General features: G+C 48.2%; 1 protein-coding gene across 1 annotated transcript in view; it reads right to left on the reverse strand.

Moving 5' to 3' along the window:
• The window catches only part of LOC120887843 (cell adhesion molecule CEACAM3-like), a 68,473-nt gene that overhangs the window by 4,337 nt on the left and 44,773 nt on the right, over positions 1–19,363 (reverse strand). Inside the window, exons 18-20 of the mRNA XM_078033346.1 lie at positions 6,273–6,288; positions 5,059–5,418; positions 956–1,234 (exon numbers count right to left, since the gene is read on the reverse strand). Of these exons, the coding sequence (XP_077889472.1) occupies positions 956–1,234; positions 5,059–5,418; positions 6,273–6,288 (655 nt within the window). The remainder of the gene's footprint in view (positions 1–955; positions 1,235–5,058; positions 5,419–6,272; positions 6,289–19,363) is intronic.

Consider the following 19,363-nt stretch of genomic DNA (forward strand, 5'->3'; position numbering starts at 1 on the left):
AAGCCTCTCCCCACACTCCAGGCTGGACCCTAGATTAGTCATGAGAAGTCAGAAGCAAGAGGAGAGTATCTGGGATAGAGTGGGAGGCTCAGGCAAGGACAGGATTTGCTTGTGCCAGGTTAGGAAGTAACTTTTTCCACGTTGTTTCCAAAAAAATCAAGACTCCACCCAGCACTTGATACTGTGCTCCAGGGTCCACTTACCAGAGACGGTAATATTCTTGGTTGTGGTCCTATTGAGGGTAGTGACAGAGTTATGGGCGACACACACATAGGATCCGCTATTATTTGTAGAGAGGTGGGGACTGAGAGCTCCTGTGTGGATTCCAGGGGCCTCCCATTGAGAGACCAAGAGTACTGAGCAGGCGGGTTAGAGTCTGCGTGGCAGGAGAGGTGGAGATTTGTCCCTGGACGGAAATGTGAGTCTGGGGGGTTTATGATGGGGGCATCTGGGCCATCTGGACAAACAGATAAAGCCACATGTAATGTCATCAGAGGGAAGGGGAAGTTCCTAGACTGTAGAAGACCACAATATAACTACTGATCCATGTCACAACCTTGTTTATTTTAAAAGTCACAACTAGGCTGGGGAGTACAGTGGTACAGCATCTGCCCAGCATGCATGAGGCCCTGGGTTCAAATCCCAGCACCATACACACTCACAGAAAGTCTCAACCAAACCCCTTTGTTCACTGAAATTAGTCTGTGACATTCCCCTGCTTCTCTGTCCCAGGGGGTGACCCCAGGCCTCCCCAGGGAACCACAAGCCCTCCCCTCCTATTCATGGCCCAAGGCTGGGCCTGCCTGGATGTGCCTGGAGCTATTTTCACCGCCAGTCCAGGTGCCCAGGAGAGAGGGTCTGTGTACTTGGACCCGAGAGGGACTAAGTGGCCCAGCCTCTGGCCCTGTGTGTTTGAGTTCACAGCCAGGGTAATGGAGGAATAGAAGTTACTCACAGGAAATACTCAGGGTGAGTGGGTCACTGTGGCTGGCACTCACTGGGTTCTGGGTTTCACACTCATAGGGTCCTGTGTCATTCCTTGTGACATTGAATAAAGTGAGAATCCTGATGTTGTTGGATAGCTTCAGCCTGTCACTATCTGGGATCATCTGAATGTTTATCTTCCACAGGTAGGTTGCATAATTAACCTCAGGTTCACACATTAATGCTAGAGAGTCCTCACCCTCCGTGGGTTGGGAGTTGTTGATTGTGATGTTGGGTTTGGGTAATTTCTCTGTGCAGACAACAAAGAGAGGATTGCCCTGTGATCCCCACAAATGTGTCTTTCTACCTGGGCTGGCCTCTCACCTCCCACCAACCTGAGTCCTGAAGAACCAGGCAGAGTGGGTATCCAGGGCAGATGCAGGAGGATCTGAGGGATCAGAGGATGTGGGGCCCCCTGGGCAGTGTGTGGGAGAAGCCCAGAGTTTCTCACAGGTGCACTTAATTGCAGAGTTTGGTCCTGGACAGACCCAGGACTGGGAGTTAGCAACCCTGTGTCTCTCCTGGTTCTCGGTGGCCCTGGCTGGCCTTGAGACGCAGAGTCCCTCCAGCTGCATGGACTCCAGGGCTCGGCCCAAATGTGTGTCCTCTGAGCCTTTGGTTCTCAAAGCCATCCTAGAGGTGGGTCACGATGGGACACCCCACTGTGCCTAAACCCCAAGAAAACCCCACAGCCTGATGTGAGAATGGGGTGTGTTAACAGAAATCCCACACTAGGAGGCCAGGGGGCATTCAGTTTGGTGGTCAGGCTGGGGCCACAAGGGGGGCAGTTCTGCTCAGGTGTTTCCTGGTGACTGACAGGAGCCAGTGACACTTGAAAGACAAAGCATGAGTCCAAAGAATGCTCTAGGGTGAGGAGACAGACAAGGTTTAGAGCAGAATCATGATCCTGTCCTTGGTCTCTGTCCCCCTGCAGAGAGCAGGTGGAATTGTCCTGAGAGACCAGTGGATGGTTCCAAACACATCAGCACTAAGAGGTGGAAGAGGGGACCAGGACCTTGCTGAAAATACGGCCTCGTGGGCTTGTGTGTGGCAGACCTGGGGTAGAAATGGGGAATGGTAAAGTTTTCCCATATGGGAAAATAGTGTTTAATACCCAGGATCTAAGACTCCTTTCTGAAAGAAATATTGCTCTAAGGAGCACAGTGTCTTAGACTGAGCTCTGAAGTCCTGAGGGGTCACATTATGATCCAAGGCAGCTGCTAAGGTCAGTTTGAAACCAGCAGCCTCCTGAGTAAGGAGAGACCTGTGGGTCCTGGTGGAGGACTGAATGGTCAGAGGGGACATCTGAGGGTCTCTGTTATGTAAAATGAGGCACAACACCAAACTCAGAGAAGTATTATTGATCATGTTAATCAATCTAGAAGTCTATGTTCCCAATTGCTGTGGAGACTCAGCAAAGGGGGAAGCACCTGACACAGGCCTGTGGAATGCCTTCTTCCTGTTCTTTTCACCCCAGGAAGTGCAGTGAGATCATCAAATTGATCCAAATCAGGGCCTAGAGCCCAATGTAAGTGACCGTGGCTGGAGCATCACACCATGTGGGGACAGACCTCCCTTGTAGTGATGGTGTCCTCATGGGGACACAGGCACATATGGAATAGACAGCCCCTGGGACAGCACCGTTCAGTCCAGCTCCCCCTTGGGGAAGGTCCTGGGAGTCACTGGAGGAGCCTGAGCCCCACTTAGGGACCAGGATGGAGCCACCAGTCATCTGGGTGTAAGGAGCCTGGGACCTAGGGGCTTGCAGCCCTGTCCTGCCTCTGCCCCCCTCGCTGAGTCAGTGCAGAGAGTAGATGGGGGAGATGCTCAGACCTGTGTCCTGGCCTATTTCACATGTCATTGTCATGGAAGGAAAGAGCCCTGGAAGGGACACAGTGGGGCCTCCTTCACAGTGGGTGACATTGTCCCTGATGCAGCCTGCCAGGGGCACCTGCCTCGACTGTTTCTGTGCCCTTTACTACAGCCAGGAGGGGCCTGGCCCCAGGTGTTAGCAGGAGGTGGACAGGACAGATGGCCATTAGTGCAGGAGGGAAGGGCATGGCTCATTGTGCAGGGCAGGGCCAGTCCTGCCTGAATGAGAAGGAGGGAGAGGACGGACAGGCAAGAGCAAGACAGCCAGAATCGCCATGGCAGGGAGCAGTGGGGGTACAGTGACTTAAAGCCCCAGGTCCACGAGCCTCATGGCTGCCTCAGAACTGACCCAGGGCCACCCTGAAGACACTCCACAGCCTGGCCACCCCAAGGGCATCCTGTGATGTGGCTCCTGGGTGGCCTCAGGAGAGGTGGTTGGTGGGATGGAGCAAGAGCCTCAGCCTCCAGGAGGGACAGGGAGCAGGTGGCAGAACCCCCTGGGATTGCACATGCAGGTTCCAGGCTCTGAAGAGGTTCAGGGTCATTCATTCATGCTCTTCCCTCCCTTGTCATAAAACCACTGGGTGTTGGCCACACACTGGGCCCTGTGCTGGCTGCAGGCTCTGGTGGGGAGTGAGAAAGAAAAGTCCTATTCCTTATGCTCCAGAAGTTTGGGCTGGTGGCGCACATCTGTAATCTCAGGGGCTCAGGAGGCTGAGACAAGAGGATCATGAGTTCAAAGCCAGCCTCAGCAATGGTCAGGCTAAAGCAGCTCAGTGAGACCCTGTCTCCAAATAAAATACAAAACAGGGCTGGGATGTGGCTCAGTGGTCCAGTGCCCCTGAGTTCAATCCATGGAACCCCCATTCCCCTTACTGCCCCCAGACCCTCAGCACCACATAGAAACAAAGATGTTGTGTCCACTGAAAACTAAAAAATAAATATTAAAAATTCTCTCTCTCTCTTTTTAAAAAAATATTTTAAAAAAGAAACAGCTTCTGCTACAGAGGAAGTGACACCCAACACACCAGGAAACACGAGACTTCAAGTTCAGTGAGGGAGGGTGTGGGCCAGCTGTGGGAGGGGGAAGCCTGGACAGTCTGTTGAGGCAGGTAATTTGGTTCCAGAGTAAAAACTGATTATCCTCCATTTGCTCCCACTGCCAGACCACACTGTCCCCTCCAGCTGCCAGTGCCCTGAGCCAATGACTGGTCTCTGGTCCACAGATACCTAATAGGTCCTCAGCATGCAGAGCACAGGGCTCTGGCTACAGAGTGACATGCACCACTGACCTGCCACCAATGGTCTGTGTTCCCTGTGCCTCAGTTTCCCTTTATTGGATACCTGGGAAGTGGTGTCTGGTTCACCATGTTGTCTCTAAGTTAACCTTGAAATCCTCACAGTAACCTGACCTTGGTTTAGAGGAGCTGCCCCCAAAGAAAAAGCCCCTACTCTGATCTGCCTCCCAGTGAGAGCGCCCTGGGCTGGTCCCGGGGGGACCAGGAGCTCCAAGGGCATCTCTTTCCTCTGTTCCTTCCCCTTGGGGACATGGACCTTCCTGTGGAGCCTCATAGAGGTCCATCAGGGCACCTAATTGGCCTGAGGCACCTGTCCCTCTGTGCTCACCACACCTAGTCCTGGGAGAAGGAGATGCCCAGGTGCCCTTGCCCAGATGTGGCTCCTGGGACTGTGCCCTGGCTGGTGACCACCTCCAGGAGCTACCAGATCAGGTGGCCAGTAAATCATTGCTCCCCAGCGGCTCTCAACAGGAAGCCAAAGTCCAACCCTGGCCACATGTCCTCAGGGTCACCTGGAGCCAGGAGCCTGGGACCGAGGTCTGGAGCAGGTACACCCTAGGACTACCCTTCTCTGTGAGGACTCCAGGGCCCTCAGGCCAGGCCTGACTCAGTCCTGCAGGGTCGTTCTCAGGGCCATGCTCCTGGGAAGGAAACAGGGGCTGGGCTGAGACTGCTCTGCCTGGGCCGAGCCTCCCACCAGACCACCCTGCTCTCTGCCAGTGGATTCAGGCAGAGGACTCGGATCTTCTGAAGTCTTTCTACACTGCATGTGTCCTGCACTAAATGCTCCAACTCCACTGTGGGGACATAATGCACAGGAGGAGGGAGGCAGACCAGGTCTCAGGGTTCTGTGTGTGCAGTGGAGTTAACCCTCGAACACCCAGAGGGCTGGGGCATCACTCACCATGTACACGGAACTCTCCAGTTGCTGCTTCAGTCCAAAAATAGGCATCTATGGTTTCAAGAGTGTAGAATCCTGTGTCCCCCTTTGTCACATTCACGAACAGCAGGGACCCATTGGGGTATATTGTCTCTCGACCACTGAATGCAGGGCCTTGGAAATCTGAGTGTGTGATATTCGAGTAGGATACAATTAGACGGCTACGGTCTGTTATTTGCCCTCTGTACCAGGCGTAGCCTACAGGATTCCCCGACACATTGTGGACAAGTAGAAGAACGTCTCTCCCTTCAGCAACATTGGAAGACACTGGTTCAATAGTGAGCTGGACAGTGGGGTGCGGGTTCCAGGAGATTAACAGTGAGACTAGGAGGGAAGAGAGAGAAATCCATCAATACTGGGCCCTTCAAATGATGTGGAAAGATGGGGACCAGGTCCTCAGCAGGAGTCCTCATCCTTAGCCTTGGGGTGTATGTGCATGTGTGTCTGCGGGTCAAAGCCAGCAGCATGACCTCCTTTCCTTCAGGACCCCTGTACCTGTCATCCTCTCTTGGGAACACCTTTCCCAGGTGTCTGCAAGGCTGGCCCCTCAGTGCCCTCAGATCCTGCTCACACCCAGGGCACCTGGGCACCCTCCTCCCCTGACCACCTCCTTACAGACCCCAGGTCTTCCCTGTGGACATTTCCCTGCTCTCTGCCCTCCTAGATCTACACAGCACCTGGCCTCACCTGCAGATCTCCCTCTGGCCTAGCCTCCTGCCCTCTAGAGAGGAAGCTCCAGGAGGCAGAGACTAGTCTGACCTTGTGGTAGCCCATGGCCTGGACCAGGCTCAGCCTCCTGTGGATGAGTGAAGCAGGGTCTCCACCCTGAGCGTCCAGGTGTCTGTGTGCCAATGTCTGAGGCTGGTGGCTTGACCGAATGTCCAGTGCTCAAGTTGCCTTTCTATTTGGAGGGTGGCCCTGACAGAGTTGTTAACACCGATTTTCAATACAATGGCCCCTGGTAATTCACTTGGAGAAGAGAACCCCTGAGCTTTCCACCCCCCTTCATCCATTCCTCTTGGTGAGCTTCTGTCTGTCTTCTGTGTTCTGTTCCCAATGGGTTCTCAACGGGACAGTGTGAAGTCCTGTGTCCCCTGTGAGGGTCGTGTCCTCCCCAGGGGACACCAGCAAGACTGTGCTCCACCTCCCGCCCTCCTCAGGGAACTGTCCCCTCTTACCTGTCAGCAGGACCCCCTGCCAGGGGATGCCCCCTCTGCAGGGACAGGCTGAGGGGGGCTGCATGGTCCCTGCTGCTCTGTCCCCTCTGTGGAAGGAGCCTCACTGCAGAGCCGCTGGGAAGCCGAGGCCCAGGCCAGTCAGCCCTGCTGCCCTGCTCCTCTCTGAGCTCAGCCTCCTCCCAGGGCAGGAGCACTTTCCTGGGTCACAGGGCTGGGGGCGGGGTCTCTGTGGAGGAACCTCTCTGTCCCCTCCTCTCAGTCCCGCTCCTGTCCCTTCTGCTTTCCCTGTTGGGTTTCTCTACTGCATGCCACACCCTGAGGCGCAAGGCAGGTGGGGACGCTGTCCCCTGAGAGAAGTGGCTCACCCAGCACTGGCCTCAGCTGTGTCCTGGCCTCAGGGCTCTCAGCACCACCCAGGGAACCCCTGGGGTCCCCTCAACCTGGGCATGTTTCCTTTATGACAGAGAATCCCAGGTCAGCCCTGTGTTTTCCCCATGTTCTCAATTGCTCAGGGAAGGTGGCTTTCCTCCCTACAGGAAGGGGACAGAGAAAGCTCTGGGGTCTAGAAGGGGGCCACTGAGTGATGGCTGGTGAGGGGACCCACTCTCTGTCCTGGTGTCCCCAGCCTGGCCTCTGAGTGGCTCTCAGGACTTCACACCCTTTGTGTCCTGGGAGGGGAGGACTGTGGTAGTGGAGGTAGGTGAACGTGGGCTCCTTGGTCCTCAGGGAGAGATTTTAGGGAGACCCTCCCTGTCCATTGTTTGGTGCAGCTGTGGCTCAGGCCTGCCCATGCCTTCCTTGGGTGGCCTCTGTCCTCTACCTAGTGACTCTCCTGTGGTCACCCTGACTTTTTCCATGGGTGTTACCCAGAGGCAAAGGCTTGCTCAGAGGGTCATCACAGGCCCAGGAAAGAGGGGGGTGAGAGCCGAGTAGGTTCGTGGGAGGCACCCTGTCCTCTATTGGTGTATTGTGGATGGAAATCTCGCCACATGTCCACCTCCTGAGCCAAAACCTAGTGGAAGCCTCAGAATCCATTTGCCAAGTGTTGACTGTGAGTCCCATGTCGCCCCCTGGAGGTCATGAGGAGTCCTGTGGCCAGTGTCAGGGACTGTAGCAGGCATGCTGTCCAGGGTCCAAATGGTGAGAGCTGGCCCTGACCCTGGCAAAGGTGACCCTGACCTACTGGCTGCAGAGTGGGTCCCGTTTTTCTGAGTGTCCCCAGGGTACCTGACTCTGCCCAGTGCAGGGTGAGTCTAGGGAGAGGACGGGAGCTGTCCTGGGGACTCCTGCTCCAGACTAGGGAGGACTGTGTCCCCAGGGGATGGGCAGCCTCCATAGGGGCCATCTGTGCCTGAGCGTTCAAAGGAAGGACATGGGGAGGTGTCTGCTGAGGCTTTGGGGGCAAGCACTGGCCTTATGAGCTATATCTGCAGTTGGCTGGTGTCGTGTGAGTATTATGGAGATTATCTGGCCAGATACATGACACAGCCTCTCATCCCAGCTGTTCAGGAGGCTGAGGCAGGAGGATTGCTAGTTTGAGGCCAGCCCATGCAACTTAGTTTGACTTTGTCTCAAAATAAAAAATGTAATGCAGTTCAGTGTTAGAGTGCTCCTGGGGACAATCCCTAGTCCCTTTTACCTTTCTCTCTCTCTCTCTCTCTCTCTCTCTCTCTCTCTCTCTCTCTCTCTCTCTCTCTCTCACACACACACACACACACACACACACACACACACACACACACACATACACACACACACTAAGCAGAGTGGGTGTATCTTATACACATTTTTCTTAAAAACTTTTCATAGTGTATTATTTATTACAAAAATGTGCTCTATTAACCCTTTAAACTGTAGAAATACATGCCATGAGTCCATTCAAATATACAACAATCACTACTATTTCCAGGATTTTTTCATCCCCTGCACTAAAACTCTGACCATTAAACTATCACATCGGAGGACCCTCTAGCCTCAGGTAACCTGGAATCTCTTTCCTGTCTCTATGAATTTCCCTATTCCAGATATTTCATATAAATGAAATTATACAAGGCTGGTGCTGTGGTTCAAGTGGTAGCCCGCTCACCTTGCATGCGTGAGGCACTGGGTTCGATTCTCAGCACCACATAAAAATGAAATAAAGATATTGTGTCCACCTAAAAACTAAAAAATAAATATTAAAAAAAATAAATGAAATTATACAACCACATGCCATGCTTCTTGTTTAATCATGTTTTCAGGTTGACCCAGGTTGTATTATTCATCAGAACTTAACTTTTTATGGCCAAACAATAATCCAACATATTTGTAAGCCATGTTTATTTATAAATTCCTCTATTGATGGACACGGGTTGTTTTCACACCTGCCTGTTGTGAAGAATGGTGAGACGAGCCTTAGCCTGCGGGGAGCTATTGGAGTCCCTGTTTCCCATCCCGTGGGCACGTGCCCAGCCGTGGGAGTGCTGGGTAGATGGGCTTCTGCCTGGCACTGTGACTGCAGCTCTTCAGAGTCCCTGGGGAATGTAGGAAGGTGTGGGGTGAGGTGTCATTGTGATTTTGATTTGGTTCCTTAGTGACTAATGACACTGAACGTCTTGTCACATGTTTATTGGCCACTGGAACATCTCTGGTTCCAGGCCTTGCAAGCCCTTTGTCCTCCCCCTTCTCTTTCACTGCTGGGGATTGATCTGAGGGGCACTGTACTTCTGAGCTACACGGCCGCAGTCTGGCTGGGCAAAATCCAGGAGCCACTTGTCAAAAGAAACTAACTTTATTTTTAGAACTACAAACGCCAAGCAAAACAGCTCCTCAGGAAAAACCCTCAGAGCCCAACTGCCACCACTGGCTTCCACAAGCCTCTCACCCACACAAGCCTCACCACCTCCCACAATCCTCCTGCTCTTGAGGCCGATTGGCTGGGTCGCGTGGGCGGAACCAAAGAAGTCCCCCAATGAGCAGCTCCGTGGTCTGAGAGGGCAGAAAACAGCCCAATGAGCAGCTCCGTGGAGGAGCCAATCAGCTACATGTTGCTGGGGCCGCTGTGAGCCAATCATCAGCTGGCAATCTGAAGGGCAGGGAAACAGCCCAATGAACATCACCGCAGAGGAGCCAATCAGCTAGATGTTGCTGGGGCCGCTGTGAGCTAATCATCAGCTGGCAGCTGGAGGTTTGCTGGCAGCTGGAAGTTTGCTGGGGCCCCTTTGGCTGTAGCTCTCAATATCTCCCCCTCTCTGTTTAAACAACAAGCATGTGGCTTAGGGACCGTGCCTGGCTTAGGTTGTCCAATACTACATATGGTCCTTACCCGTTATCGGATGAGCTGACCTCAAGGCGTCAGCCTCCTGTCTTAGGTTGGTACCATTGTAATTGGATCTTACCCATCATTGACTACCGGTCCAGTTTACAGCCACACCTGTGGAGAGGTCTTTGTACCAGTGGGGGGGTGAGGTTCTTTGCCTCACCTCTGTTGGCCCCCAAATTTTAGCTGAATGATCATGACAAGCAGAAGGGAGGAAGATACACTAAGCCAATTGACGGCTCCTTTTGGGAAAATTGTACCACCGATGACATCATCAGCAAAAATACCCCAACACTACCACAAGTCGCTGCACCAACAGATAGTTCACAATGCATACAAGTGAGTTCACAATGCATACAAGTGACACATAGTTTAGGCAAGTTCTGTAAGCAGTTCAGTGATGGCTATTGCAGAAACTGTAGATTAGTTTTATCTTTGTCTTCACCAGCACAGGGATGAAGATAGGAATTCTGGCAATAATGGCTAAAGAAAAAATTATGTAACATTCCAGAAGGCACTAAAAGAAAACAATTTTCTTAACAATTTACATTGTCTTCACTGGCACTGGGATGAAGATAGGAATTCTGGCAATAATGGCTAAAGAAAAAATTGTGTAACATTCCAGAAGGCACTAAAAGAAAACAATTTTCTTAACAATTTACATTATATTGAAGAGAATTATTAAATATAATGAAAAGGAAAGGTGAAAGTAAACAAACAGATCTGTTAACCTCCTTTTTTGTTTACATATAAAAACAATTCTTAACAGTTATTTACCCAATTTAAATTAAACCATTTAAATCATGGGAATAAAAAAAATATTTGGATCCATTTTTTCATGAGTGCTCATCATATATGATATATGGACATACGTACATTCAAACATATAACACAAAACACAAGTGTGCACACATAATATAATACATACAACACATAACATAATAGTAAAGGCCTTATAACTTTACAGGTTGAATCTCCATTGCAATGTTTAAAAACTCTATAGTCAAAAAAAATAGAACTGATCAGCAAAACATTAACCTAGGTCTGTATGAGCTCAAAAAACAAAATAGAACTTCATGATATGGGAAAGGGCAATAATAAAATAGATATTGAAAAAAGCATCCTGGTTCTGTCGCAGATGTAAGGATAGCCAAATCGGAGTTTTGGATATCAGCTGTTATGGATTTGAGCTAAATCATCTTCTTTTTGGTCTGTAGAAATCGCTTTAGTTAATCTCTCTGGAATCCAAATCGGCTGCTGTTCTCCCTGTGGAAACACACAAACAGACCCCCGACTCCAGACAATTACTGGGTCAGGATCTTTCCATTGTCCTGTTAGAATATCTTTCCAAAGTACCTTGGGCTTATGTACATTTTTTGGACACATATGCCTTTCTGCAGCACTAAGTCCTGATGAATCCAAATTTAAAAAGTTTAGAGTAAAAAGGATTATTTTAAGTTTATCTTTGGGGAATATATACCCCTTCCCAATTCCATCTTTTTGCTTTAATAAGTACATTTTAATAGTTTGATGAGCTCTTTCAACTATGCCTTGTCCCTTTGGATTGTATGGGATTCCTGTTATATGAGTAATGCCAAACGATGAGCAAAATTGTTTAAAAGAGGTAGAAGTATAACCAGGGGCATTATCTGTTTTTAACTGTTTTGGAATGCCCACAGTGGCAAAATTTTGTAAGCAATGAGCTATAACATCTTTAGTTTTTTCTCCAGCACGAAGGGAGCCCATCAAAAATCCAGAAGTATCAACTGTAACATGCAAATATTCTAATTTTCCGAATTCTGGCAAGTGTGTGACGTCCATCTGCCAAATATGGTTAGGTATTAATCCTCTAGGATTGACTCCAAGATTAACTTGTGGTAAAAAGGTCACACAATTTTGACATTGTTTTATTATTTGTCTAGCTTGTTCCTTAGTTATTTTAAAAAGCTTTTGTAAAGTATTAGCATTGACATGGAACCTTTTATGAAAATTTATAGCTTCTTCTAGTGTAGAGAAAATATGTATGTCATGTGTAGTTTTATCTGCTAAATCATTGCCCAAACTAAGGGCTCCAGGCAATCCTGTATGTGCCCTGATATGTCCTATAAAGAATGGATCTTTTCTGTCCCAGATTAAACTTTGTATAGTGGAAAACAAAGAGAAAACAGTAGAAGAATGGGAAATCCTACCAGCATCTTCAAGGAATACTATAGCATTGACTATATACTGACTATCAGAAAATAAATTAAATACAGAATCTTTAAACATCACAAAAGTTTGTAATACTGCATTAAGCTCTACCTTTTGAACTGATTGTTTGGGTACTAAAAATGTAAAAGTATGATCAGTGTAACTATTGCTGCTGTACCATTATTTGACCCATCAGTGAATATATTTGGAGCATTCATGATAGGTGTTTTTCTTGTCATTTTTGGAAAAATTACAGGATGCAATGACCAAAAAGACAATAAAGGATTAGATGGTAAGTGGTTATCAAATGAAACATTAGATTTGCACATGATTATTGCCCAACTATTTAACTCATTAGCTAATTCATCAATTTGATTCATAGTATATGGAGTAATAATTTTATTGGGAGAAATTCCAAATACTCCCTTTGCTGTTTTTATTCCTTTGAGTATTAATTGTCCTATAGCCTCAGGATACCTAGTAAGAATAGTGTTAGGAGAATAAGATAAATGTATCCATAATAATGGACCTTCTTGCCAAAATACTCGTGTAGGGATATTTTTTGTTGGTAGTACAATAAATAATAAAGGCAAACTTATATCAATTCTATCCAAATGCATTATATTTTCAATGATTTTTAATGCCTTTCTTGCTTCAGGCATTAACATTTGGGGTGAATTTGGATCTGATGGACCTTTTAGGATATCAAATAAAGGTCCCAATTCTCCTGTTGGAATACCTAGATAAGGCCTTATCCAATTTATGTCTCCTAATAACTTTTGAAAGTCATTAAGTGATTTGAGTTGATCTACTCGTATTTGAATTTTTGGTGGACGGACCATGGTTGAGGATAATAGAACTCCTAAATAATTAATTGGAAAATTTAATTATACGTTATCTATTGCTATCTCTAGATTATAATTTTTTAATAAAATTGTAAGTGTGGCATAACATTCTAGCAATGTATTTTTAGCTTTGTGTGCTAATAATGCATCATTCATATACTGAAATATTTGTAGTTCAGGATTTTGATTTCTAAGTGGCTGGATTACTTTGTTAACATAAATTTGACACATAGTTGGGCTGTTAGCCATCCCTTGAGGGAGTACTTTCCATTCATATCTCTGATCAGGACCTTCATGATTCAGTGCAGGGATAGTAAATGCAAAACGTGGACTATCCTCAGGATGAATTGGAATTGAAAAAAAACAATCTTTAATATCTATAACTAAAAACATACCAAGTTTTTGGCAAAGCAGACAATTGAGGAATCCCCGATTGAGCAGGTCCCATAATAACCATTTCATTATTAATGGCTCTTAAATCTTGCAATAATCTCCATTTACCAGATTTCTTTTTCATGACAAAAATGGGAGTATTATGGGGAGATACAGCAGGTTGTATATGTCCTTCCGCTAATTGTTGTTTGACCAGATCGTGGGCTACTTGTATCTTTTCTTTAGTCAAGGGCCACTGAGGAACCCATACTGGTCTTTCTGATTTCCATGTAATTTTTATTGTCTCAGTGGCCCTTTGTGAAAATCCAACCCATGTCTGTCTGTTCCTTGATCTATTTGTATTGGTGCTGCTATACCTTGTTCTTGTTTTTCTAATCTTTTTCCTTTCCTAAAACCTTGTCTAGCCATAATAGTGGGTGCATTTTGATTGATATTATTTGTTAATGTCAAACCTAATTGATCTAAGACATCTCGTCCCCGTAAATTTACGGGAAGATGATCCAATACATATTCACATCCTTCAGGATCCTTCCAATCTAATACCATTGCACTTCTATCAGGATTAGTCGCCACTCCTAGGCCTCGAAGCGTTTGAGTGGCTTGTTGTAATGGCCAATGTTTTGGCCATTCTTGACGAGAGATGATGCTAAGGTCTGCACCTGTATCCAGTAGCCCATTAAATTCATGTCCTTGAATATTTAGTTTTAGCATGGGGCGAGAATCTAAATTTAAAGAAAGCATAGCCCAATCTACACCTGTGGAGCCTAATCCCTTGGAACATCTTTCTACAGCATGACTGGAAAATTTATCATGTAGGCTTGGTATTATTAGTAGCTGTGCTATTCTGTCTCCTGGTGAAATTACTGATATACCCTTTGGAGAACTGGCTATAATTTTTATTTCACCTTCATAATCGGGATTAATTACCCCAGGACTTATCAAAAGTCCTTTTAGAGTAGAAGAGCTGCGCCCCAATAATAAGCCTACTGTTTCTTTGGGAAGAGGTCCTTTCAGCCCTGTGGGAATGATTTGAACTTCCATCTCTGGAGTTAGTACTGATCTGGCGGAGGTACAGATGTCCAACCCTGTGCTCCCTCTGGTTTGTCAGATGAGGGATCTGATGTCCTGGGCACTACCCTGATGGGGTTGCTGGGGTTGCTGGGTTCCTCCAGTGCTCTGTATATTTGTGGTTTGGGGCCCCGGAGCATTGGGGCCCCCTGTCCATTTTTTGGCAACAGAGCCCAATGCCTTTGTCCACTATATTGTGGATAAACACCTTGTCCTTGTTCTTTTTTTGATAATGGAGTACCCTCTATGGTGGTTTGAGAACGGCATTCATTAGCCCAATATCTCCCTCTATGGCATCGTGGGCAAATACCCGGTATTCTACTCCTTTGATACCTAGTTTTGTTAAACCCTCCTCCTATGGGGCAATTCCTTTTAAAATGTCCTGTTTGTTGACAATTGTAGCATGTTCTTGGCCTGGCATATAAAGCCTGTTTTACTGCAGCTGCCACAATTTGCCCTTGTTCATTAATGTCTCTGGCATCTAAAGCCTGTTTTACTGCAGCTGCCATGACTTGCTCTTGTTCATTAATGTCTCTACATAATTTAATATATGTGTTTAAATCTTCCTGTTTCCATGGTCTAATGATATCTCTGCACCAACGACTCGCTTGGTCATAAGCCAGTTGTTTTATTAATGGCATTGCTTGTTCTGTATTCCCCAAGACTCTGGTAGCTGTTTGAATAAGCCTATCTACAAATTCAGTGTAAGGTTCATTAGCTCCTTGTATTATCTTAGATAATTGACCTTGTAAACCTCCATGTCCTGTAAAGTCTTCCATGCCTTAACTGCATCTACAGCAATTTGTAAATATACACCAAGATCATATGCAATTTGTTGCTGCCGATCTCATAAAGTCCCTTTCCTAACAACATATCTAGATTTCTCTGAGGATAACCAGCTGCTGCATTTCGCCTAGCGGTCTCCTTGCAAAATTCCTCATTGGAAACCTTTCATAACAGGTATTGTCCTCCATTTAGCACAGCTTTACAAATATTCGCCCAATCTGCTGGCGTCACGTTTAAGTTGGTAATGGATTTGACCAAGCTTATAGTGAAGGGTGCTTGAGGACCATAGGTTGTTACAGCCTCTTTTAGCTCCTTCACTGATTTGAAATTTAAACCCTGGTAAATTCGCTGCCCTCCTACCTCAAATACAGGGCATACTTGAGATCCTGTCTCAGGATCCCAACTATTAACTGTGGGGGTTGGGAGTCTCCTAGCATATGGAGGTGGTGCTGTTGATTGGAAACTTATGCCCTCTGGTGATAGAATGCTGTTAGTAGCAGTCTCCTGTAGAGGTGGTGCTGTTGGTTGGACCCTTACGCTCTCTGATAGAAAGGTGTTATTAGCAGTCTTCTGTAACTTTCCCCTGATGGCTTTTTCTGCTCTAAACTTCCTGGACTAAGCAAACCAGATACGAACGTCCACAATGGCAATGTGCCAACTGGCAGAGTCCCTGGGTTCTTTTCTATTCTTTTTAAATCTTCACCATGATGGTTCCATTGTGATATATCTAACAACTCCTCCTTAAAAAGTCATGGGATATATTTTTGTATTGTATCAACGTATGCCCTGACTGTTCTTGATTTTACTGAGATGCCTCCTTCCTCTAACAATTTACTTAACACTCTTTCGGTTTGTTTTTTACTAATTGCTGATCCCGTATTTCTACTATAATACAACCCAACAAGATAACACTAAACCAAACCGAGACAGAATCCAATAAAAATGGAACAACAAAAATTCATTATAGCCTTTCTATCCTCCTGACGTGTGCATCCGTCCTTTCTCCCTATCTGTTCCTCAGACTCAAATAGTTTTTCCTCAGATGTGAGCGGTTTTTCTTCCCTCTCACTCATCTCCAGGGACAGGCAAGTTAAAACAAAAATGAAGCAAAACAAAAGAGGAAACTTAGAATGGCTACCCATCCCTCAGGGGCAAGCAGTTTACATACCCTCACTCGCTCCCCGTGCGAGCCACCAAATGCCACAGTCTGGCTGGGCACAATTCAGGAGCCACTTGTCAAAAGAAACTAACTTTATTTTTAGAACTACAAACGCCAAGCAAAATAGCTCCTCAGGAAAAACCTTCAGAGCCCAACTGCCACCACCGGCTTCCACAAGCCTCTCACACACACAAGCCTCACCACCTCCAACAATCCTCCTGCTCTTGAGGCCGATTGGCTGGGTCGCATGGGCGGAGCCAAAGAAGTCCCCCAATGAGCAGCTCCATGGTCTGAAAGGGCAGGGAAACAGCCCAATGAACATCACCGCAGAGGAGCCAATCAGCTAGATGTTGCTGGGGCCGCTGTGAGCCAAACATCAGCTGGCAGCTGGAAGTTTCCTGGGGCCCCTTTGGCTGTGGCTCTCAACACTACACCACCAGCCTTTACATGTATTTATTTATTTTTGTTTTGGGACAGGTGCCCAGGCTGGCTGAAAACTTGGGAATCTCGTGTCCTAGACGCCTGGGGTTACAGATGCCCAGGGCTGTGCCGGGTTCCTTGGCCTATTCAAAATTTAGGTTATTCTTTGGTTGCAGATTTATACCCATTGGTTATATACTCTAGACATGAAATCCATATCACAAAATATATTTGCAAATATTTTCTTCTATTCTGTCCTTTTACTTTTTCTTAAACTCATGCCACTTATTTGTTTATAAGTAACTTTGACAAAAACATATGGATCCACACTCGTTTACAAAACGTATGTATGGTAAATAATTTTAGTGTTTTAAAAAATCAAATCATTTTCACATTTGAATGTCTTTACAGGTAAGGATTCATTCTCCTGCATCCTGCTTGTTGGAAGGTACTGTTGAGGATCAGATCACAGGCTTCCTCTTCCCAGTGTGCACAGAGCTCCCTGTGTTCACAATGTCATGGACCCAGCAGGTGTCACTGATGTGTGGCTACAGACCCTTGGGAAGCCCTCAGTGCTGTGGGGGTTCAGGCAGCCGTGTGGCCATACCTTGAAACACGTCTTCTCCAGGGACTTCAAGTGATTAGTAATGACAAGCACCAGTCAGTCTCTGCCCTCTTACACTCAGTTCTTCTGCCAAGAGGGGGAGGATTTTAAATGCCGAGTTGTTACTGGAGGTTGGTGTAGACACTGCTGATTGTCACAGCTGGGGGACGGGTCCTACTGGATTTAGTAGGTACTATTCCAGATGGTGCTCAACACCCCACAGCACACAGCCCCACAAGGATGACCAGCCCTAGTGTCAGTGGAGAGAAGGGAACCCTGCTCTGTGCCCTTGCCCAACCTTCCCAGAGCCTTCCCTCACCCTGCTTCTTCCCACCCCTCACTCCCCTCCAACCCCCTCCCATTGCATATTCACTTCCATTCCCTAAAGGTGCCCTTTGCCCAAGGTCAGCCTTCACCTGCCCTCTCTGTGGGCCTCTGTTCATGCCTGGCAGGAAGTGTCCACTAGAGGGCGTGCGCGCTCTTCCCTGAGCTCCTGAGCCTTGATGTCCTCAGTGCAGCTGCTCTTCCTGCCCCAGCCCCAGTCCTGGGTGGAGCTGAGGATTTGCTCTAGAGGGAGTTCCTGGGACAGGCACTTGGGACAGGGATCCCAGGGAAGAACCTCATGTAAAAGGTTTGTGCACCTGGACTGGTGACCCAGAACCAATGCAAGAGCCTAGATCATTTGGAGGGGGAATGTCAGACTCAGTGGCTGGACACTCAGGAACCTGATGCCCCTGCCTGTGTGGCCACTGGGGGAGATGTCTGTGAGCCTGTGTCCCTCAAGGCTGTATCACCTGGGCTTTTTGTAAATAGGTGTCATCAGGGCTGCTGTGGAATATTCCAGACTGGACCTACTACAATGGGAGATGGGACCTCCCAGGTATGCTCACTTGGAAGAATCAGGAGGGATGTGACAGTCACCAGGCACAGATGCCCATCAGGGCCTGAGGGAGCAGGAGGTATCTGGGTCTCATTTTCACCCCTGAGTGGTCCTGCCCACTCACCTCAGCAGGGGCCATTGCTGGTTGTCTGTAGGGGACTGGGCTTCCCACCACCCCCTTGCAGGGCAGAGGAGGATCTGGAACCTTCCCCTAGAGTCAGACAGTGGAGAAAGCAGGTGAGTTAGGAGATGGAGGTGGGAGCTCTTGGTTGATGGGCAGCCAGGAGGCACCCAGGCTCTGAGTGCTGCAGCTGACAGTGGTCAGGGTGGGCCTCTGGGAATCCAGCCTTGTCCCTGCAAATGTTCAGGAACTTCCCACCTCTGTGCTCCTCAGTTCCCTTCCTGAGCTCCTCGCCACAGCCACCCTCACAGCTGAGGCCCTGGGTCCTAAACCAGCACTTTGTCCCCATCTCACTGTGCAGCTCTGTGTGGCTGCCCACCTCTCTCCTACCCCCAGGTCTTCTGAGTGGCTGCCTTACACCCCTGTCCACTCCAGGGTAAAAGGCCAGCTGAAGGCAGAGTCCTTCCTGGTGGGCTGAGGGACCAGCAACGGGGGCCCCTGAGTTCTGATTATCAGTGAGTCCCCAGGAGGTGGCAGCAGCTGAGCAGAGCTGGAGAGAGAGACTGGGATGGGTGGGACCCAGGAATGACTGAACTTGCTAGTGTAGATGGCAGGTGGCTTGTGCTGTGGGAACAGGGAATTTAATGGGAAATGTGAGGTGTTTTCTTGTTTTTTAGATTTTGGATTTTGGAGCTGTATGATCCCCTAAATGTCACTGTCAACCTCAGTGCTGCATGGCACAGACTTCAGGTTCCACACTCTGATGCAGGTTGGTACTGGGAGCACCATCAGCCTGGCCCATGGGACCCTCTGCATGTGCAGCTGCTGCAGACGGATGTGCTTTCAGCTGGGAATAGTGCTCCTTCCTCCCTGGGCCTCCTGATCCCAGCTCCCTGATGGCCTAGCCTCCTGGCAGACCCAACAATCATCCCCCAGACGAACTTCAGGCCTGTGTGTTCTCTGAGCCTTTGGTTCTCAAGGCCATCCTAGAGGTGGGCCATGATGGGACACCCCATTGTGCCTACACCCCAAGAAAACTCCACCTCCTGATCTTAGAATGGGGTGTGTGAACAGAAATCCCACACTAGGAGACCGGGGGTGGGAGTGGGGGGCATTCAGTTTGGTGGTCATCCTGGGGCCACAAGGGGGCAGTTCTGCTCAGGTGTTTCCTGGTGACTGACAGGAGTCAGTGACACCTGAAAGGCAAAGCATGAGTCCAAAGAATGCTCTAGGGTGAGGGGGACAGACAAGGTTTAGAACAGAATCATGTTCCTGTCCTTAGTCTTTACATCCCTCTCTCCCTGCAGAGAGCAGCTGAGGCATGTGG

The sequence above is a fragment of the Ictidomys tridecemlineatus genome, chromosome 15 (genome assembly GCF_052094955.1).
Source record: "Ictidomys tridecemlineatus isolate mIctTri1 chromosome 15, mIctTri1.hap1, whole genome shotgun sequence".
Lineage (NCBI taxonomy): Eukaryota > Metazoa > Chordata > Mammalia > Rodentia > Sciuridae > Ictidomys > Ictidomys tridecemlineatus.